Source organism: Elephas maximus, chromosome 25 (genome assembly GCF_024166365.1).
Source record: "Elephas maximus indicus isolate mEleMax1 chromosome 25, mEleMax1 primary haplotype, whole genome shotgun sequence".
NCBI classification, from domain to species: Eukaryota; Metazoa; Chordata; class Mammalia; order Proboscidea; family Elephantidae; genus Elephas; species Elephas maximus.
The window spans coordinates 62,999,739-63,023,766 of record NC_064843.1 but is presented as its reverse complement, the minus strand read 5'-3'; the positions used below and the strand labels follow the sequence as shown (position 1 = coordinate 63,023,766).

General features: G+C 38.5%; 1 protein-coding gene across 1 annotated transcript in view; it reads right to left on the bottom strand.

Moving 5' to 3' along the window:
• Positions 1 to 808: 808 nt before the first annotated feature.
• The window catches only part of XRN2 (5'-3' exoribonuclease 2), an 88,635-nt gene continuing 65,415 nt past the window's right edge, over positions 809 to 24,028 (bottom strand). Inside the window, exons 25-30 of the mRNA XM_049868888.1 lie at positions 22,029 to 22,097; positions 21,815 to 21,946; positions 19,739 to 19,866; positions 10,088 to 10,151; positions 5,278 to 5,416; positions 809 to 2,394 (exon numbers count right to left, since the gene is read on the bottom strand). Of these exons, the coding sequence (XP_049724845.1) occupies positions 2,329 to 2,394; positions 5,278 to 5,416; positions 10,088 to 10,151; positions 19,739 to 19,866; positions 21,815 to 21,946; positions 22,029 to 22,097 (598 nt within the window). The 3' untranslated portion in view covers positions 809 to 2,328. The remainder of the gene's footprint in view (positions 2,395 to 5,277; positions 5,417 to 10,087; positions 10,152 to 19,738; positions 19,867 to 21,814; positions 21,947 to 22,028; positions 22,098 to 24,028) is intronic.

Here is a 24,028-nt window from a genome sequence, read left to right as displayed (position 1 = left end):
CGCCCGGGAGGGGCTGTGGCTGGGGACCTAGCACCTTGACCCGAGGAGCGGCTCGTCTGTCCCCGCTCCTGGCCGCGAAGTCGTCGGGCCTGGCCGAGGGACGCCGGAAGAACGGAGCTCGGGACCCCCAGGCCCAGCCTGGTCGGCTCCCGAGGTCGTCGCACGAAAATTAATTTATCGGTCATGATTCCTAATTTGCCTTTGTAACACTAAATGGCAAATTAATTCCAGTTTGCAGCCGGCTTTGCACTGAAATATTAGGCCATTTGATCTTTAAAGGGTAAACAAATGTTCATTAAGGGCCATTAGCGCCACAATAGGGTGTTTTCAGATACTATGATTTTTAAAAATCTTAAAGTGAGACTCTGAAAACATGTGTCCTATTTAAAAACAATAGGATGAAGTGCAATTAAAATTAGCCCTTTGGCTTCATTTTTGCATCAGAATATGTAGGGAATATTTATAGCTTTAAATATTCTACCTAAAGCTTTAAGAAGTATTTGTTGTAATAAAGCATTTCGGGAAGATTCAACCATGGGGACAAGCTGGAAAGGGAGGGAGAACAACGGTGAGAGAAGTCAGCAAGGTGGGGGGGAGTGGAGCAGGGCCCTGAAGTAAGGGTTCAGCTAGCTGGCACCCTCTCCTGTGGGGCTGTGAAAAAAGCCAAGCCTAAAATGGGTTATTTTAAAAGACAGTCTAATAGCTTAAGATAAATCAAAACTAAAGGTCTGAGAAGGAAAAAAAGAGTGGAGTAGGAGTCTATGTCACAGGCACCCAGAAAGCCATACAGAGGAAGACATTTATGGGCTGTTTTGGAATTTGCAATATTTTATTTAGGTATACATTTTTATTACTTGGAGAATAAACTACAGAGAAAATTAACAGCAGAAGGCACTATCACTTTAATATAGACTGCAGGTGATATGTAGCAGTTAATTTCTAGCGGAGACTCCACATGTCAGCGATGAAAGAAGACCCTGCTCTGCTCACCAGTCACTTGGAATCAACTCCCATTACCCATTGCTGTCAATTCTGACTCATAGGGGCACTCTAGGACAGTGTACAACTACCCCATAGGGTTTCCAAGGAGCACCTGTGGATTCAAACGCCAACCTTTTGGTTAGGAGTCATAGCACTTAACCACTACGCCACCAGTGTTTCCGGGAATGAACTCAGTAGCTCCAAAATATCTTTGTATTCAAGGCTAGGGTGGCATTTTTTTCCATGTAGACTAAGATTAACAACTGTGTCTTAGTTGGATATTAAAGCAAAAATGTCCTAAACCAAGGTCAAAAGAAATCTTATAATTTTAGGATAAGAGGGGGAAAAATGGAAACAAAGTAGCAAGAGGCTTTATGTGTGCCTACATTCAGTGTGACAAATCAGCTGAGAATGCAGATGGTAATGCTGTGTGTGAACTCCAAACAAAAACTTCCAGGAATTATGGTATGCTTCCTAGCAAGGAAACAGAGAGGGTGCAAATTGCAATCTATTATGACATAATGTAAAAAAGAAAAAAAAAACCTAAGGAACATACGCTGTAGCCATGAATTACATTTCTCATAAAGTGTGTAGAAACGTAACTTATTCTCATGAAGACTTTATAATTAGCCAAATCAACTGCTGACAGACTAATACATATCATATATATTACATTAAGCCCTTGCTGACCATATCCTCTTAAAGCCTTTCTCTCCGCTGACTGGCTTCTGACATCTCACTGTAGAAATGAACTGTTTTCTGGAAAAGCTGATTTAAAAAAAATACTTGGCCAAGATTTTCAAGTTGAAAATGTCATTAAAAAAATAACACAGGACACCAGAGTTTTAAAAGTTTTTTTTTTTTTTTTTAACTAAAGTCCAGAAATTTTCAGAAGACAAGTACATTAATGAAATGTTTCCAGAGAAATACTGAACAAGTATGTCTTAAACATGTGTACTCTGGTTGGCTGAGGGTTCCAGCTCAAGAGTTCATACCTAATTCTTACACATTAAAAATCAGCATGGATCGTAAATGATCTAGAATACACTGTGTTTTGAAATCCACAGCTGGTTTGATTTTTAACCATAGTGAAAAACCAGTAGTCCCATTTCATCAAATGTGTTTTACAAGCAATAATAAATTCGGATCCACTGTATTATGCAATGCACATCTTTGGAAAGCGACATAAAACAGTGAGATCAGATCAGTAGAAATATACACAGTTAAAAGAAATACACAAAGTACTGTAGTTTTATTAAAAACTACTACTCCAAAAAGAAATCTCCTTTCCACAGGTAGCATAAAACTGCAGAACGATGAAAGGATTTGGGAAAGCTTTACAAAAGCCTAATTCCAATTGTATCTTCCTGAGGGTGGTGGCAACGGGTATTTTCTTCCTTCTCGGGGATATCCCTGAAAACAAACAAAAGAGAAGAGTTTATTTCCTAGACTAACAGACTTGCAAACAAATGAATCTTTCATTTTTATGGGAAAACACACCATAAGGAAGCTGAATATATCTTAAAAGTGCAGCATGTGGAAGGTCTCCATAAGGAGGTGCTTTTGATCCAGAGCTTTACACAATCTTGGTGTAAAGTTGGACGTTAGCAGATAAACGCGGACCAAAGGAAAGAAGCTTGAACAACCACTTCAGAACTTTCCTAAAATGCACACAAATGAAATACAGTTGTCTTGTTTAAACAAAATGGACAGAACGGGTTCTCAATCTTCCCCACTATTCCCAGCAATAACTCAAGTCACATGGTGGGTGAGGTGCCCACATCATATTCTGACGTATTCCTATGCTCGGAAAGTCACTTTGCTTAGCCAAGGCAAGAGGTTGCAAAATCAGATCACCTAACGAGCAAGTAGAAACCCTCGTGGCGTAGTAGTTACGAGCTACGGCTGCTAGCCAAAAGGCTGGCAGTTCAAATCCACTAGGCGCTCCTTGGAAACCCTTTGGGGCAGTTCTATTCTGCCCTACAGGATCGCTATGAGTTGGAACAGACTTGACGGCAATGGGTTTGTTTTTTTTAATGAGCAATTAATCATAATGATTTTTTATTTAGCAATAAAACAGTAGGGCATTAACTAACACATTAGGTTATTATACAATCAATTACTGGTGACATAGCATATCCTAGAATGCTTACAAACATAAACACAAGATAAACATGACACCCCTTCCACCATAATTCCCTTTCTAGGCCTCTCACCCATCATACCCCCATTATGAATTCCGACTCATGGTGACCCTAAAGGACAAAACAGAATTGCCCCATAGGGTTTTCAAGGAGTGGCTGGTGGATCTGAGCTGCTGACTTCTTAACTGCTGCACTACCAGGGCTCCTCTAGGCCACTAGGATTCTGAAATTAACTCTCCCATTTTGCCACTCAGAGTACTAATGCAGTTTAAATTATAATATGAATATATGCAGACCCTCAAGGTTACAATATAGGCTAAGGCCTTGTTTAGTAACATCCCCCCACACCCCCACAAAAAAGAGAAAAACCCATTGCCGCTGAGTTGATTCTGACTAAGAGCTACCCTATAGGACAGGGTAGAAGTGCCCCACAGGGTTTCCAAGGAGTGCCTGGTGGATCTGAACTACCCACTTTTTGGTTAGTAGCTATAGCTCTTAACCACTATGCCATCAGGATTTCCTGTTTAGTTATATAAACTTCCCTAAATATAGTGAGGTCATAATTCTGTTTTAACAGCAAACTTCTACAATTTAATAGTATCCAACATATATCACAGTAGAAGAGACTGGGAAAAAGAAATGTATTTTCAAAAGGTCCTAAAAGAATGATAAATTTATCAATTGTTTTACATCTTCTAAGTGAGTAAGAATTTTCCTTCCTGTAACAGCAGAGTTCCTCTGAAGGAGGCGTGAAGAACAATGAACTGAGGTCAGCAGTCCAGGAGAGCTGGAGTCCCCAGCTCACAAAGCTGCCAAACTGTATGAAGTTTTAGGGTTTCAGTTCCTAACTTGGAAAATGAGGTGACTGGAATAAACATTCTCCAAGGTTTCATAAAGCTATAAATACGTCTTCATTTCAAAAATATTCATTAATTTAAATTGCCTATCTCATCTTGGAAACCCTAGTAGAGTAGTGGTTAAGAGGTACCGCTGCTAACCAAAAGGTCGGCAGCTCAAATCCACCAGGTGCTCCTTGGAAACCCCATGGGGCAGCTCTACTCTGTCCTACAGGGTTGCTCTGAGTTGGAATCGACTCGACGGCAACGAGTTTTTAAGTCTCGTCTTGTCTATAGTAGCATAAACAGTCTCAATCTACTGATGAGATTTTTAGAGGTCTGGGGTCGACAGCATTCAAAGCAAAATTCTAGGAACTTATTTTAATGAACTGTAACAAAATCCTTTTAAAAGGCATTAACTATTTGTGATTAAGGTAAGGTAGGCAGAGACTTGTAAGAATACACCAAAAATTGTAAAAAGGATTTTCCTTAACTACGAGAAGGACAGAAGTACAGATCTCACATAAAGAGGCCTTGTGGCAAGAACATGAGTTAGAAAATCACTATGCAAAACACCGCCAAGAGGGCTGTACACACCACCAGGTAAGCAACTGAAAACCACTTCACATAGCTGCAGGTATCCATGACCACTACGTACTTTGAACCTCAGCATTCTAATCCTATTCTCTGGCAAAAAAAAAAAAGACTCCATTAAAGAGTACGTAAATATTGGCCAGGGTGTCAAACTGATGGGGGAAATTAAGTCAAGCAGAGCTCAGTTTTACACGTTGCTAAAATTGGATGCTATGAAGAGAAGGAAATGAACTGACAAAGCTTACATTTACAGATTGTCTAGGAATTATACTCATTCAATGGTAGAGTGAAATAACTCTTAGTAGAAAATTATTAGGGAGAGATTTCTTCTTTCCATGAGGAAGGATACCAGATGAATCATCAGGAGACTTCCAAGATGAATAAAGACAACAGCTGGAAAGTTGGGTTCTTTCAGCTCCCAGAAAATTATCATCTATTTTGGGAAATCTAAATTTCTATTAAAACAAAGAACAATATCCTTAAAGGAAATACAATGTGTTTTACTGACTGACCATATCTGTGCTAAATATCATTGACTGCCATGATTATAAGGCTTTTTGGATTGAAAATTCTTCAGGTACTTACCCTATACCCATTTTTAATAATGGACTCAAGTTCAGCTGACCTAGTCTATCAATATCTTAGCCACGATGTTTCTAAGAGAATACAGAGTTTCGAGAGGCATGTCAGTACATGTCTAAGTACATAGCCCACTTTATTACCTGTCTCCCTCCTCGATCATCGCGTCTGGGTGGATACCCACCGGGTCCGGCTAGTAGCTGGTACTGGTTTGCCTGGAAGGCTGCATTCTGGGTTTGGAGCATCCGGTTCCATGGCAGCAGAGGCTCAGCCCCAACACCTCTGTGGAAAGTATCACGTGTGCATTAGAAGTCAAGCCTGTTATACAGCAAAAAGCCTGGAACAGGCAAGCATCGTCTCCACATTTTAGGACAATGCAATTGGCCTGGATTTGTTGTATGGGATGTACAGTATCCAACCCCAATAACCTTCATGTCCCCTTATATCCATGTTTTGTGAAGTATCAGCATTTATTAAAAAGAGTGTTTAAACTTAATGCAATGAGAAGGTCTGACTTTCAAAAAATAATTTTGTTCATTTTTAATTGTGAAATTTCCTTTTTAGTCACTTAAAGATTTGGACCCAAGATCACCAAGTTGGCTATATTTAAAATGCTACACAAAGAATAAACATGTATAACACAGGAGAAGAAGGCTTTATTTTAAAAAATGTCCAGACTCCTTCTTGGAGTCCATTCTTTCTAGTTAATTGCAGGCTGCAAATGAATTCTTACTGCTGAGTATTTTGAATCCAGGGTAGGGGACTTGGCTGTTTTTTCCCATCCATTATTCTGCTCAATATGTCAGAAGGTTTGATCAGGAGAAAACCTTTTCAAGTTCTATTGATGCAGCTTTCAATTGACCACGGTGACCTAGCAACATGAGCACTAATTGGCATGGGCTGACTGGCATTTGGTGTACAGTTTACATGGGAACACAGGCTCAACAGCTATTATAACCCAGTTTGCCGTCCCAGATTACTAGTCGAAAGAAATGTTTTAATTGTCTTCAAGTGCCTATTTTAACTCTGTAGATATAACGCAACAGGTACAAGGTATTAAGTCATAACTTAATTAAAAACTGTCACATAAACAATGTAGCAAAGACATGCCTTCTAAAGATACAACTTTCTCCTTGAGGCATTTTCCCCAACTTCCATATTATAGAACAGTAAGTACAAAGAATAAGCAAATGCAAATTTCTCCAGTATTTTCATATGAGAAGCTCTCGGGGCCATTTAAAAGATGTTGGGAGGAATTCCAATAAAACTTTAAATGTGTTGAAGTACTGACTGACTGGTACCACACCAGCATACGATTCTCACTTTCTAGGTCTTAGGGGAAAAAAGCCCCAAAGTTGGGCTCCGGTACAATGCATGCGTCTCACAGCTATTCAAGCCTGAATCCACCCCCTTTACCCACACCCCCACCCCCGCCCCGCCCCACCGCCCTTCTCCTTCCTTCATTTGCAGCCTGCCTTCTTTTTTAAAACCCCAAGATAATTATTTTTGCGTGATGGCTTAAAGAACAGATTTCTAAAGAACTCTAGACAGGCCACTGCTATCTTCACAGTTAGTGGCTGACATCACAGCACTAATAACATAGCTTTCAGTAAGTGATTCAAACTAAAATTAAAAATATGTATCTCAGAAAGAAAATTATGTTTAGGGCTTTTAATTATTTTTCAGATTCATTATTAATACAAATGTGTTTTAGCAAGAACAGGCCCATGCTGGCGACAGAAATGGTCTCTTCCAGTCTCTGCAGGCATGAGGGGCTAAGGTTTGTGCTGTGACCAAGGAGGCTCAACAAAACTGGCCCATACATGCAAAACGGACACGCCAATAAGGTAACTCACACACAGTATTAACTACGATCAACTCTTTTTTTCAGTTTTACAATGATAAAATTCACTCAAATGAGTTTAAGGAAACTCTGCTGGTATGAAGAGACATTATAAATGCAATTTAAAACTAGGCTAGGAACAAAGCCACAGCTTAAAACTACAGTTATCCTCTTGCTTTGAAATGATTACTTATGATATTTTTGACAAAGATAATTATGACAAACACTGTTAATGATTAAAATTAAGCAGAAAGACTGAAAGAGGAGGAACATGTACTAAACTCTTTTGCCTTTTCCTGGCAGAAAGGTCTTTATTTTCCACAAACTTAAATTTCTACACTAATTGTATTAATTTGCAAATAATTACAAATCGAAATCTGCCCGGGAGAATACCCTTTAAGATTGTGGATGCTGGTGTTGAGATTAACACATCTTAACGAAGCCTTCGCTGACAGGAACGCAACGGGGAAGAACTCTGGTGGCCAAGGGAACGCGTATGCTGGGCATCTTTCCTTAGCAGTAATACTAGGCTGTCTTTCTTTAAGGAGTCCTGGTGGTACAGTGGTTAAGCACTTGGCTACTAAATGAAAGGTCAGCGGTGTGAGCCCACCAGCCGCTCCGCAGGAGAAAGATGTGGCAGTCTGCTTCCATAAAGACTGCAGCCTTGGAAACCCTATGGGGCAGTTCTACTCTGACCTATAGGGTTGCTATGAGTTGGAATTTAATCCATGACAGGTTTGTCTTTCTGTGGTTAGGGATACCGGGGGGATGCTTCTATTGTATTTTTAAATCAAATGAATATATGGATTATAAGTACTATCAAAAAGTAGGAAATTATTCAAGAAAATAATGTCGTTTTCAAACACTGAAATGGGAAAAGTAATGAACTAAAAGTCAGTAACACCTGGTTCTGTAGGAATTCCACTACTTACTAATTGTGACATCTCAGGAAAGTCAGAATGACTGCAAGCTTATATTTTCTCCTCTGTGTCTTCCAAGGTCTGAATGGTTAGGCTGATGACAAGTGCCACAGAAATGACTAATTTAATATATTTACTTATTTGTTAACAGACTAACAAGTTTAGGAGGGCCAATTTCAAACTTTGTTTTCTTTATGATAAAATGATATATTTCTTAAATGATCATGATTCAAGATTTATATGATAGAATTTATGCTTCACATTTAACTTTTGCTTAAAGGCATGACTTCAAGCAACCTGACTAAAACTAAGACAAAAACTAAACCAAAAACACCCATAAAACATGTCCCTAATCTGCTGGATTCACAAAGTCAGTCCGTACTCAGTAGTATCAGTACTCAGCTTCGGCAGAAAAAGAGAAAAAAAAAAAATGATGGCTGCCAGGGCAACGGAAGGGAAAAGGATGATCCTAGGACAACTTTTAATGTGCACTGTGGGAAGGAAAAGAAAACAGATGCTTGGAGGTAAGAATGAGGGTGCCTCAAAAGTAGGAAGCAGGTCCTTTACTTCATTTGTAACTATAATATTATGCTCAGAGTAAGCAGTTTGATGAATTTTGTTTGAGGGAAAAGTTTCTTAGTAAATAATGGTATGGGAGAGTAATTAAGCTACTCAACTTCTGTGTAACTTAGTTTTCTCATCTGTAAAAATGTAAAAATAATAGCATCTACTTCAAAGGATTTCTGGAGGGATTAAATGAAGTCATGTTTATTAGCACAGTATGTTAGCACGGCGCTGATACTTCATAAGCAGCCGATAAATGTCAGCTATTTCTGTTAACAAGGGAAAGCAGTGAGCAACAAGGTGGGAAACTCTGGTCTTACATCAAACTTAACAAAAGTCATGCAGAAAGACTGCTATTTAAAATGACATCAGTTCCAATCTGATAGTATACAATTTAGGGAAAAAATTAGCCCTTACTGATCTGCTTCAACAATTAGGCTATTCTGAGGACGATGAAGTAGCCCATTCTGTGTGCTTTACGCTGAAACAAAACATCAGCACAGGTACCAGGAGTCACGGCAGCGTGCACTAAGTAGTCGATACTATTACTAAACAATGAGTAAAACGGTTCCTCTTATCCTCTCAAAGAAAACAATGAAACGAAGCTTTGGAATCTCTACAGAATTTCAGAATTTTCTTAAAAAAGGAGCAGCATTTACAACCCAGTTTATAAAAACACTTCACTTATTTCAGATGTGACCAGGTCAGAGATTGCTAAAGCAGAGGCAAGAGGAACAAAAGATCAGAAATGAGAAGGCAAAGAAGAAAGTCTTACAACAAAGGAGCTCAATTCGTTTTAGCATTTACCAGTGCTGGCAAAACCAGCATAAAATGATGCATTTTAAAGCTGCCCTTTTAAAATTATCCTACAGATGCTAATAAAATTATTCATAACATGGCTAGCTGTCTTGTCATGTAGAGTCCGTCTGACTTACAAGCACACAACTTATCAATGAAGGAACACATATAAAACATCCCTTATTATTAAACCATGTCACATTCTTTCTATTCCATGGTACTTATTAGACTGCAGATCCCATAATCCTCTTCTGAGTCCCTTCTGCGTTTAATTCAGTTCAGTCTTAAGTAGTTAAAGAAACTGTTTTCAGTGGCAACTAATAACCACTGACCTACAGTGACACGGCCCTACAATAGGCTTGTCAGCCCTGAAAAAGTTGTACCAAAGAAGCTGATTAGGACTTCAAGAGGTCTGTAGCAAGAATCAATGGTTGGTCTGTACTAATGCTCTGTTGCCGGCACAGAAATGATAAAAGTGGAACACCATTAGTTATGCCTCATTAAGCTGCACAGTCCTTCTAAAAAGAAATTTGTTTAGCCTGTCCAAAACCTAATACAGTTTTAAGCTCTCTTGTTACATTTTTCAGGACAACTCAAAAGCTCAAAAAAAGCCAAGAATCAAGAAAAGTAGGGAAGTATATAAACACGAATCTTCTAATTCAAAGTGTTAACCTTTATTTCTTGAAGGACAGGTGCAACAGAAATTGTTCTCTTTTGTTTTTCCTTGGCAGGGGGTATATTTCAAACCATGGAGATTTTAGTTTCTAAAAAGCCTGTAGGAAATGTTGATGTAGGAAAATATTTTAAAATCATGTTTGCTTTTATTACCTTTCAAATCTTTGCTGCTGGAAAAGGGGAGGAGGACCTCGCCAGGAATCTTGGGGCCTCATATCTGCAAAAGAAACATGGAAGGCTTAAAGAGAAGATTTTAAAACACAATCACTATTCAATTATCCCCACATTTTATACGAAAAGTTCTTGGGCAAAAAAAATCTAAGATAGTATGTAAATCAAATAAACCATGAACATAATTAGACTTGCCCTAAATGAAAAAAATGAGAACAATGTTGTCAAGTTTTTTGTTAGTTTTGTTATTTTTCCTTTAATAACAAAACATAATTTTAGTAACCTTAACCATTACACTCACAGATCTGTGTGTGGGAGGTGGCGGAGACATATATATTTGCATTTTTATTTTAAATCCTTTGCAAAAGGAAAGGATTTCATGTCTTGCCATAAACACAAACTAAATGAATAGTAACTTTAATCCTAATACGTTTTCTAGCCGTGTGAACTGGCAACCAGTGCTGGCTTACCTAGCTGTGGTGATGCACACCGAACAGTACACAACCTCCCCACACAGGCCACGTGGGTCGACATGCTAATAAAGGGACCACCGACTCTTCTCTTGTCCGGAGTCAAACTTTAGCCCCTAGCACAAGGCTGAACTAGCAACAGCAACTAGGTACGAGAAACAAGTGGCTGCAGTTGTAAACAAACTGCTCAGTGAACAGGACGCAGGAAACACCTCACCGGCAGCACAGGCCAGAGCAGACTCAGCGGCTGGGTCTCAGTCAGCGCTGCCCAGTCTCTAGCTCAGTCACCTGCACGCCCTTCAGCAGGGTCTGAACATGACCTAATTAAAACAGCTGGTTCCAGAGGTTGTCTGATGAGTTCACTGCGTGAGGACAGTACCCTCCTCCCAGACTCCCGAGACCCAAGGACAACAAGGCTTACCATAATGTATTCAGGCTCACATTTTAATGGAAACACAAACTAGAAACATCGCTTCCAGAATTACTTTCTTAAAAGAAAGAAGAAATGAAAGCTTATCTCTGGTTTAGGAATCAAAAAACAGGCAATCTGGGTTTACTGTAAAAAAGAAGAATTGTGTTTTTAAAAAACCCACCACAGAGATCTTGGAACAAGTCAAGCTGTGTGGTGTTCCCTCAAATCTGGCTGCTAACAGGCTACTATCACTCTGGGCTTCCCTTCTATCTTCACATGGCCAAGGATGCCAGGCTGAACAAAGTTTTCTAAATGCGGACAAACTACACCCAGGGAGCAGCAGTGCACAGCACCAAGCCTGCAGCTCCCCCACACAGCCTGCTCCCTGAGCGGGCCCGGGGGGCCTTCCTCACTCTCCCCTCATCTGCTGGAAGCTGAGGGGCTTACATCTGGGAAAGCTCTGAGAGTCTTCCCTTGGAAGGCAGCAGGAAAGCCCTTTATGGACCACTGCTTCCACACAGTATCCAATTTTGAACTGAAAGAAAGGTGGTTGCTCTAGTCATTTGAATTGTTCTTTATCTTTTTTAAAAACCAAACTACTAGAAGTCAAAGTAAGTAACAACGCTAAGGAGGCTTCACGTGCTTGTGGGTCATGAGGCATGTTCTGTTCACCCTCAAAACCTGAATGGAAGCTCAGGAAGCTAATTGCCACGCATCCCTACAGAGCAAAAAAAAAAAAAAGAAAGAAATTCCCTATCCTAGGCCTAGAGTAGCTTTTACAGACTATGTACTATCAATAACTCATAATTAGAAGAAGTAAAACCAGAAATCCTTATAAGAATAGTAATCATTTAATCAGTGTATCTTACTTCTAGTGAAAAAGCTTAAGATGTATTTACCTGGATGCAATAGTATTTTCAATCAGTTACCATTTATGAGAAAATAATCTACTGAAAGTAAGTCAACATTTAGGCCTTTTTTTTTTCTGATTATTACTTTAACTTGATGTTCACTGGTCTATTCGGATTGTGTAAAAAAATTAGTCAAAACGTTCCTAGGAGTATTTGATTTTGGTGCCTTCGCATATACAAAATTGGCTAACATAACAAAAGTCAAAAGAAATACAGCATATTTCACTCAGCTCCCCGTCAACACCTTTGTACTTCACATGCCCCAGAATAGCTGTGGTCACCCCAGAAACCCGCCTCTTTTTACCATGACGAATGAAAGCCATGATTCTGGTTCCATTGTGTTTCTTTATGTATGGTATAATCATTAAATACACACACTCTCCTTGGTACTCATAAATACTTTCACACAGTATTCTAAATAAATTTATAATCAAGTGAAGATAATAAAAAGACACACTTGTATTCAGAAAAACCTTCAGAAGCAACTTACCCTGATTTTTTTTTTAAATAAGGGCAAAAAAAGCTTGTTTATTCCCCCCTAGAAATAGTTAACACATGGAGAGAAAGCCATCACCATCAGTAACACACACTCATTAAATTCAAATATGCTACATGATAGAGTAAGCACACCTGTTACTTCCAAGTAGGCTCCGAAAGTAAAGACCATTAAGTATAAACAGAAATGCTTTTTAAAGAGAGGGAGAACTCATCGGGATAGTCCACCTACACACGCATCCTGAAGTATCTACAAAACAGCAAAATTCTCTATTCCATCACTTCCAGTAAACCAAGTGCTTCTCCTCTCTCTTTTGGTATTTATCGCCTCCATAACAATTTTTTTCATATGAATAAACTAAGGCCATGAAGAAACCATAATTTTTTATTAAAACTTAAGCAAATTTTCTAAGTCTTTTTTGTTGTTGTTCTGTTTTGCAGAACGTCTTTTGCATTCAAATCCAAAAAGGCAAAATAAAAAGACTCAGAGAAAAATTTCAAGGCTATCTTTAAATAAATCTTTTCACATGGCTCTGAGCAATATATACATATGCCTCAAGTATTCATAAAGCAGAAATATTTCCTGGTTTATAAGTAATGAAGTAGAAGATAAAATAAACTTATTATCATTCATTTGTATGACTAACAGAAGATCCATTTGAGAGGGAGAAAAAAACTCTGAGAGTGAATTACACTTCAGAAAGGTACAGACGTAGAGGAAAAATGACAGTTAATTTTTTTCACTGGTCTTTAAAAACCTCCCTTTTCTAGAGCTCTAAGGCCACATAAACCAAGGTTTCACCAGTAACTCCAGAGACAATTTACCTAATCAGTGTGGCAATCACTGAAAAGATTTCATGTTTACTGATTGCATTAATCAAAAATCACTTCTGAAATTCAGCTAAGCAACAAGTTTACCAACTGAAATGAAGGGAAGTCAAATATCAGGTTCTCTGGGTTGTAGAAATCAAATGCTTTTGTTCACACTGAGCACTCAGGGCTGTACTTGACACCAACAAGGTATCAGTACTGGACAATTATTCATCAGCCAAAGACAACCACAGCACACACCTGACCCAGAGCATGTAATTTTAAAACTCTGATTTCACACATGAAGAAAATTGGTATGACACTAAACACAATTTTAAAAACTTGATTAAATATGTTAGATCTCAATTTTACTAAAACTGTATGAATTTTAAAATTTGACCAAATTTTAAAATTCAAAATTCTATAAAAAGGAAAGATGATTTTTTTATCATTTACCTAACACTTTCACAGTACTTACTGTGCTAGGCACTGTTTTAAGTGCTTAACAACTTAAACTCATTTAATCTAGCTAACAGCCCTATGAGTATTATCCGTGCCATTTCAGAGATGACAAAACCCAGGCCCAGGAACAAGCCTGCCCAAGGGGCACAGTGAAAGCCTGGAACTATGTTCTCTTATCCACTGGCCTTGCTGTCAGTTGTTTGCTGCTGGCGGAGTCAGCCCTACCGCACGGTGACCCCAGGCACGACAGGATCAGATGTGGTCTACGGGGTTCTCACTGGCTGGTTTCTGTGGAAGTGGAGGACCAGGCCTTCCTCCCTAGTCCACCTCAGGCTGGGGGCTCTGGAGAAACCGTTCAGCATCACGACGACACACAAGCCTCCACTGACAGACGGGCGGTGGCTGGGCTGGAGATGCGCCGGCTGGGAAGCGAACCCACACTTCTCACGCGGAAGGTGAGAATTCTACCGCTGAACCACCACTGCCCTCAACTAGTACACTAGGGTTCCTTCAAGTTTCACCTACACTGTGCTTTCATTTGAGGTGACCCTTCACATTGTTTTATTTCAGAAGGACTGGCCTCAGTGTCTGTGCTTCCCAGTCAGGAGGCTTAGAAACTCAGGATTTCAAGAAGACAGAAATCTGAAAGCTACTTTTGATATTCCGAAGTTTACCACTGACATTGCCACATGCATCTAATTAAGACATGAAAAAAAATGTACTTAACATACGTACTGTGGTAGCAAACATCCTGACAAACATGGGATTTATGGGGAGAAAATAAGAAAAATTTTGGTTAAAATACTTGAGTCACTGTTCTTTCTTGACAGGATAATAGTATCCAAAAAATATTTAATATTTAAAAGATAATATACCTACAAGGGGTCAGATAAAAATTAGAACAGGATATAGAAAGAGAGGTATGAATAGACAGACAAGATAGGAAAGAATGGGAAGGAATGAGTCAGTCTAAAAGTAGAAGTATATGAAAAAGAGAAGAAATAATTTCTCCAGTACAAGATGGGCAGGGATTAATTCTGCATAAATTTAAAATCTGGAGGTCACAAGAGACTACAAAATAAATATGCCAGAAAGCTCTTAAAGACAGTAAACTAAAAGAAAATGAAAACCAAATCAAATATTGAGCTATGTGTAAAGAGTACTGGGGAAAACATCCCAGAACATGGGATTTTCTTTCTTAATAGCTGACATTTGTCTAGGCTTACGGTACAACTATGACGAATTTACTATTCCTCAATGAACATTCCAGCCCAGGCCAATTATTTGCCTAACACCTCTCTTACAAAGGTATCAAGAAATGATTTGTGAAATGACATAGTTGCCTTCTCAGAAATCCAATCTCACAACTGTATGCTTCTTCTAGGTTTTCTTTTAACCAAGAGCAATTAAAATTCACTAACCTATCCAACATTTTCTTGAACTTTCCATTTTTGGTTCATATGCTGATAATTTCCAAATTTCCTTCTCCAACCCTGTCCTCTCTCTTGAGCAAGTGCCAGACCCATATTACTATCAACAGATGACTTCCACATCTTTCAGGGATTTCAATCTCAACAAAAATCAGATTCATTATATTCTTCCATACTTCTGGATCTTCCTGGGTTTCTGAATTCTGTTAAAGGCCTCGTTAGTCACCCAAGCGTCCACAGTGAACACATGAGAGTCATCCTGATTTATTTTTTCTCTCTCACTTTGCACATTATCCATTCCTACAGCCCCTCCGCCTCCCATCTTCTCGACTTTCAATCTGCTTTGCCACACACTAACTCAGATCTTCATTGTCTCTCCTCCTAACTAAAGTAACAGCCAATTCTGTCCCACAACCAACAAAGCCACAGTTCTAAGAAAAAAGGCTGTTACTACTTCTGCTTAAGGAGAGCTCTAAAAAGCTCTTCCAAATAAAGGCAAAGACTAGCACCCAAATTAATAAACCAGCAAGGGTCAAGGACAGCCGATTTATAAAAGAAAAACTGGTCAGGTAAGAATATTATCAAAGTATCAATTTAAAATATCGTATCTTAAAACAAAGACATAAAATTCCTTGCTTATAAATTAGCAAGAACTTAAAAAAAAAAAAAGACAGCACCTGGTATTGGTGGAGCTGTGACATTCTCATAAGCTGCTACAGCAGATGTGAACTGGTGTACCCTTATTTGCAGGATAAAGTGGCATTATTAACCAAAAGCCTAGAAATTCAGTATGTTTCGGTCCAGCAATAACATTTCTACAAATTTAAAGCAGAATTACGATAGAAATAAATTTTTGAAAGATTATTAGAAAAGCACTATGTTTGAAAATTAAGCAATATACTTAAATAAAACACAACAGAAGTCAGAAAATATTATGCTAAGTGATAATTAATACATGACAAAATTTGTGGGATAAAGCTAAAGTCATAATTAGATGGTAATTTACAACACCGAAATACATATACACCCAACTCTTCACTTATCGACATAGTTAAGGCTCCAAAGACCAGGTCATTACACAAAATCAGTGCTATGCAAAATGGACAAAGACCACATCAGATCACAAAATGGAGGATGGCCACATCATTACATTAACTGCCAAATTATATCACTACATAACTATCAAACCACTGAGAATCATGGCCCAGCTAAGCTGACACATAACTTTAAACATCACAGCCAGCGTTACTCTAGCCTCGCACTTCGGTGTTCTTTACTGCCAGACATACATCGTTAATGTGCAAAATAATCTCACAGTAGGTTTTTTTTTTTACTACTTCTGTAAATGCAGAATGTTGGATAAGGAGATAGCTAGTAAGTGAGAGGTAGGTGTCTTAGAAAGACTGAAAACAAATTACACAAGTCTCCATCTCAAAAAATTAGAAAAAGAATCACAATTTTAATTCAAAGAAAGTAGAAGGGAATAATGAAGACAAAGAAAAGCGGAAATCAATTAAAATAAAAAACGACCATACAATGAAAAAAATCAGCAAAGCCAAGGATTGGTTCACTGGGGTGGAGGCCTCGGAAAATTAAATAAGCCCTACTAAAACTAATCAAGGAAAACAAAAACAGTATAAATTACCAATATCAGAAATTAACTTTAAAGCCTTAGAGACATTAAAAAAATTCCTCATAACCATCATCTTGATAAATATTGGTTGAACTTACCTACAAAGTTTATACCTAGCTCTAGCACTTTTTTTCACTGGCTATACAAAGGCATTCGACTGTGTGAATCATGACAAATTCCGGATAACATTGAGAAGAATGGGAATTCCAGACCACTTAATTTTGCTTATGAGGAACCTGTAGACAGACCAAAAGGAAGTCATTTGAACAGAACAAAGGGTTACTGTGTGGTTTAAAGTCAGGAGAGGTGTGCACTAGGGTTGTATCCTTTCACAATACTTATTCAATCTGTATGCTGAGCAAATAATCCAAGAAGCTGGACTATATGAAGAAGAAGGTGGCATCAGAATTGGAAGAAGACTCATTTACAACCTGCATTACACAGATGACACAACCGTGCTTACAGAAAGTGAAGAAGGCTTGAAGCACTTACTGATGAAGATCAAAGACTACAGCCTTCAGTATGGATTGCACCTCAACATAAAGAAAAGAAAAATCCTCACAACTGGACCAATAAGCAACATTATGATAAATGGAGAAAAGACTGAAGTTGTCAAGGATTTCATTTTGCTTGGATCCACAATCAACATCCATGGAAGCACCAGTCAAGAAATCAAGCGATGTATTGCACTGGGCAAATTTGCTGCAAAAAACCCCTTTAAAGTGTGAAAAAAACAAAGATGTCACCTTAAGGATTAAGGTGTGCCTGACCCGAGCCATGGTGTTTCAACCACTTCATATGCATGTGAAAGCTGGACAATGAATAATGAAGACCGAAGAAGAATTGACGCCTTTGGATTATGGCGCTGGCGAAGAACACTGAACTGAATATTGGACTGCCAGAAGAACGATCAAATCTATCTTGGAAGAAGTACAGCCAGAATGCCGCTTAGAGACAAGGACAGTGAGGCTTCATTTCACATACTTTGGGCATGTTATCAGGAGGGACGGGTCCCTGGAGAAGGACATCATGCTTGTATGGTAGAGGGTCAGCAAAAAAGAGGAAGACCCTCAACAAGATGGATTGACACAGTAGCTGCAACAATGGGCTCAAGAGTAACGGCTGTGCAGACAACAAAGGATCCGGCAGTGTTTCGTTCTGCTGTACGGAAGGTCGCTATGAGTCACAACAACAAGTAGAACTCTGCATCTCAATTATTTTTCCTATATGGACAAAGAGCCATAAGAGGCAAGGAACTGATAAGCAATGTGTCAATGAACACTTGGCTTTAACAATAAGCTGGACGTGCTTTCACCACTTACTGGTAAAATCTCAGGGCACAGACACCTCTTTCAAAGTGATTAGACTCTCCCATCGTATGTAGAATGGTTTGATGTTATACATCCGGAAATACTCAAAAATGTTATCTGCTAAACCTTGGGGGAAAGCAGCTAAACCACTGCACCACGCAGACTCCCACAGGCTAAACCTTGTAGGCCTTCTGTGCTTCACTCAACAGAGTAAAGCTGCTGCAGTCCGAAGTCTCCAGGAGGGAGTCTAACAACACTCCACGCGACGTCAGTAATTTTAAGCCTTATAGCAAAGTCCCTTGACTGCAGGCAGGGAGGGAGGAAGAGAAAGAGGGAGGGAGGGAGGGAGAGAGGGAAAGCGGGAGGGAGACAAGAAAAAATAGACACTGAAAACAGGGGCCCTGAGAGAATAAGACCTTTAGAACCCATTTCTTCCTCTGTCCTACATTCACAAAACCTGGGCTTCAGACTAAAAAACCGTTTGTAAATTATCATCACAACAGTGCTAGGTACCTCATTATATTACTCATTATATTACTCACTGTATTACTCATTATATTACTCATTATATGAGTGATGAGGTACACAGTACATCCTTATTAAATACTTCCCAACAATCATCACGTTATTCTGATACTTTCACTGATAACTACAGCTTTAGTTTAAAAAGACTCTGAGGGCTTCTGCAAGAAAGTATATTTTTTTTGTTTGTTTTTTGGAACTATTTCAAATGTTCAGAAAAACTTTTTAAATGATATGACTCTCAGATTTTGTAAATGTTTGCTTCTTGCCGCACTGTTTCCTCTCCCTGGCGCTGCCCTTGTCTGGTTGGGTAGCAGCTGGACAACCAGGCTTCATGAAGAGAGTGGTTTTGAGAACTGGGCGCATGACTTTGCTTCCTTGAAAAATGGGCACAGCCATGGAGCTCAGAAATAACATTAAATGGGGATACAATCTCAAATTAATGCAAACAATCGACCATTTTCGCTCTTTTGTCCTGCAAAGGCGTAATTATTTTATGGTTAATATTTCTGAACTTCCCATAAAACAAGTTATGAGAGGTGAGGGAAAGGCCAACATCTTCACAGGACCACAGGGCTAAAGGTCTATTCCTACCTAAAGCAATGCCAAGCTTTCTCTTAGGCAGTACTGAGATACCATTTAGGTCAAGAAAGGGATACTGCTATGTCTTTCAAGTAAATAAGTAAATTGATTTAATTGCCCAAATAACTGTATTACTGGAAGGAACAGTAATCAATTCCACATGCTTCCTTCTGCATGTAGTTGACTCAGAAGCAGATTTACAAGTGAAGGAAGGAACCCAATTCATCTAATTCAATTAACTACACACAGTCAAAAGTCTTCTCCTATAACTCTCCTAAATCATTTATTTTTTAAGCCTACTGTGTCTGCCCCTGATGTAACAGATCTTTTTAGCAATAAAGACTACACACCAAGCTTTCCTGTAGTACATAAAACCTGCAAAAACCGAAACCTGTATAAGGTGAAAACCTGTCAGGAGGAAAACTCAAATATTTTCCGCTAAAATGAGCAACAGAAGAGTGGTTAAGCTTGTACCCTGCAAAAGGTGGAAAACCTGCAACGCCCAGAAAAGCAGGGCAGTCCCATCAATTTCCGGCTCTCACAAGTTTCACTGCACTTAATTTCGCACATAAAATAACCAACTAGTAAAAACTTACTTGACATAAGTTTTGGAATCTGGGCTTGTCCTCTCAGCAGGGGCCTGTACAAGCTCCCCTGGTAGGTGGCAGGTGGTGGTGCGGTGTTGCTGTAAACGCCAGCGCCTGAGCCTCTGGGTATAACATGGCTGCAACAGGGTCCCACACACACAAGAAAAACTTATTTATAGATCCAGCCATCACATCACAACTGACACAAATTAAACAAATCTAGTAGCCATCTCTTCACTACCAGAATTAACAAAAAGAAAATGTAAAGTTTAACAGAGTTCAAAACTACACGCCGTGGTCATGGTCACAGCAAAAGTGCATTTGTCACACTAAGACTCTTAATCACATAAATCTTTACCCACTAATTATGCAAAAATGAGTCTTTTTTTAACACTATATTCCAGTTTTTGTCCTCAAGAACCCAGCTGTTGTTATCACTGTACACAATACTACTCTAATCTTGCTATTTTCAACTTACTATATCAAACACTTCCGTGTGTTTTAGTCTTTGTAATTATATATATACCTATAGAATACTTCATCATGTTGATGTTTCTCATTTCACTATACCATTTCCTCATTTGGCACCTTTAAGACATTTCTCATTTTTTGCTATTATAGATTACCATGCACTAAATATATCCAGGTGTATAACTTTATGCTTAAGAAGTAGGAATTGGGATCAAAGGTTAATAGTATTTTCAGAATTCTACTTACTGGCACTACGTTGCATTACTGAAACAATGCAAAAAGATATCAAGAATATTTTAAATTTGTATTTATTATTGAAAAGAATGAAGACTTTCCAAAATTCACAACAATAACATCTAACATTTACAGTGTACAGGAACCACCCTAAGCGCTGAACAGACATTAGCTCACTTAATCTCACACAACTTCATAAGGTAGGTGCAATCATTACCCTCATTTTACACACAGGGAAACCGAGGCCCAAAGTGGTTCAGTAACTTGCACAAATTATGAAGGGGTAGAATAGTCATTTGAATGCAGACATTCCAATTACAAAGCCTGTGCTCCTAACCACTAACCACACTGCCTCTCTTAATATTCATTTACACAGTACATGCTGATGGTGACCTTCGGTCTCTATCACTTTTGGATCTTAAAAAAAAACCAAATCTGTTGCTGATGAGTTGATTCGGACGCATAGCAACTCTACAGGACACAGCAGAACCACCCCACAGGGTGTCCAAAGTAGATTCGAACTGCCGAACTTTTGGTTAGCAGCCGTAGCTCTTAACCACTGTACCTTTGATCTTAATGTTTTCCTATAAATTTGGAAATACGTATTTATGAATTATAATTATTAATTCATGATTAATAACTCATTAACACTTCCCGAATACTGTTACTTATATATTTCACTGTTCAAGCAGTGGGTAAGCAAAAATTTAAGAGTAGTGGCTCTGGGTACTTCTATACTGGCAAAGAGGTTTAAGGGTTTGGCTGCTAACCAAGGACAGTTCTACCCTGTCCTACAGGGTCGCTGTGAGTCAGAATCGACTTGACCACAATGGGTTTGGTGTTTTTTTAGTATATGCTAGTTAACAAGGAGCCCTAGTGGTGCAGTGATTAAGTGCTTGGCTGCTAACCCAAAGGTTGGGGGTTCAAACCCACCAGCTGCTCCTTGGGAGAAAAATGTGTAAAGACTGCAGCCTTGGAAACCCTATGGGACAGTTCTACTCTGTCCTGTATGGGCACTATAAGTCAGAATCTACTCAACAGCAATGGGTTTGGTGTGTTTTATACTGGTTAACACTTTAAACAGATTCTTTGTAATACATTAATCCAACTAAAACTTTGAGTGTAAAGAGAATATTTTATTTCTTTGAAATAACTGTCACAGAGATAGTAAAACTCTTATAAAGAGAAAATAATGTAATTCCTATTCAATACATAAGCCAATACATTTTTAAAATGAATAAAAGCATTTCATCAGTCATTAAAATACCTATGAGATGGTTGGGTTTTATGATCTCTTAAATATTTGTGTTGTAAATCTTCACTGCTTGGACTGATGCAGATAAAACAAAATATACAAAGAGATAAAAACCCACCACTCACCCTAAAGTCCTGAATGCTGCCTGGTCCAGGTGCACAGGGCGCCGGTCGCGACTAAAGCCCAGCTGGGGCTTCCACTGCCGCCCGTTGCTGGATTTCTCCCAGTCGCCAGGTTTCAGCACTGGTGCTGGTTTTCTGACCATTAAAAATACAATATTTTAGTTACAGGAATGAACATAGTATAGGAAATAAACCTAGATAGCTTAAATTTTGTCACCTTGCTCCTGGAAGCATTACGGCTTTAAAAACGTAATCTTCAGCAAACTGTGGGTCTTTAAAGTTAATACTGAAAGAGAACAAGAAATAGTTCAATAATTTTATTAACTCTTATTAGCCTGGCTCAACTATCAGATAAAGTTAAGCACTTTTCATACTTAAACGGAATAACCAAAATTCAGAAATTATTTCATCCAATGGTTTTACCAAACTGCTGCTAATCCCTAGAACACAGCCTTCACGTTAACTTTCTCTACAAAAAGAGCCTGTTCTAGCTGTCGGTGATCATAGAGAAATAAAAAACGTTGTCCCAGCTCTTGAGAAATTCTGATATAATAACAGAGACAGGTCAAAGATGTTACAATAACAACAAAATGTAAATTAAAAAAAAAAAACAACTTTTATTTTGTTCAGTTCTTGGCTAAGCAAATTATAAAATCCTTTCCCTGCAGAGTAGTGAAGATTAGTTCTTGTTGCAATAAAAAAAAGAAGCACACACCAAGTGAAGCATTTGTAAAATAAAAAATGTAGACAAATGTCTAAGAAATGTACTGGGGGGAGGAGAAGAACCTCACTAAGCTTCCTAGTTGGAACCCTGCACTCAGCTTTACTAATGTGTCTCTTTGATAATGAAACAGGCACAATTTGAAAACTACACAAACACCTATTTGCATAGTTTAAGTTGAAGTAGAGTCAAATGTCCTTCCTGGTGGGGGTGGGGCTGTGTGTGTCTGTCTGTCTGTCTGTCTACCACAAAGCTTGGTAAGTATGTAAGTCTTCCTTCTGATACACCAAGGCCTCCTTAAGGACTCTGGATGTGTGCCAGATTTATGTTTAAGGATGCTCATAATATCGTTATGAATAATGCTGAAAAACTGTAAATTTTAAGTGTATCAGTAATAATGGACTAACCAAAACCAAAGACACTACAAGAAAAGAAAACCACAGGCCGATATCCCTTATGAATACAGATGCAAAATTCCTCAACAAAACACTAGCAAACAGAATCCAGCAGCATACCAGAGTCATATACCATGACCAGGTGGGGTTTATTCCGGGAATGCACAGATAGTTCAACACTGGAAAATCAGTGGATGTATACACCTCAGCAACAGAACAAAGGAAAAGAACCACACGGTCATCTCTATGGATGCAGGAAAAGCCATCTGACAAAATCCAACACCCTTTCTTGATGATAACTCCCAGGAAGACTGGAATAAAAGGGAAATTCCACAATATGGTTCAGGGCATATATGAAAAACCAACCGCCAACATTATATTTAATGGAGAGAGACTGAGAGCTTTCCCTAGAAATCAGAACACAACAAGGGCCCTTGCTCGCACCACTTCTATTTAGTATTGTAGAAGTCCTAGCCAGAGCAGTAAGACGAGAAAAATAAAAGGTATCGAGATTGGAAAAGAAGTAAAATTATCTCTATTCACAGATGACATGATCTTATATATAGAAAATTCTGAAGAATCTGCAAGGAAGCATCTAGAGCAAATAGAGAAATTTAACAAAGCTCAAGTCACAAGGTCAATGAACAAAATCAGTTGGGTTTCTATACACCAGCAGTGAGAAATCTAAAAGGGAAATTAGGGAAACAATTCCACTTATAACAGCATCTAAAATAATAAAATATCTAGGAATAAATTTAACCTGGGATGTGAAATACTTATACAATGAAAATTATAAAACACTGCTGAAAGATGTTCTGTGTTCATAGATTGAAAGACTTAATACTGCTAAGATGTCAATGCTATCTAAAGCAATCTACAGATTCAACACAAAATTCAAACAGCCTTCTTTACAGAAATGGAAAAGTCAATCCTCAACTTTATGTGAAATGACAAGAAGTCCTGAATAACTAAAGCAATATTGAAGGAGAAGAACAAGTATGGGGACTCACATTTCCTAATTTAAAAATGTATTTATACAGCTACAGTAATCAAAACAGCTTGGTACTAGAATAACAAGACACATAAACTAATGGAATAGAA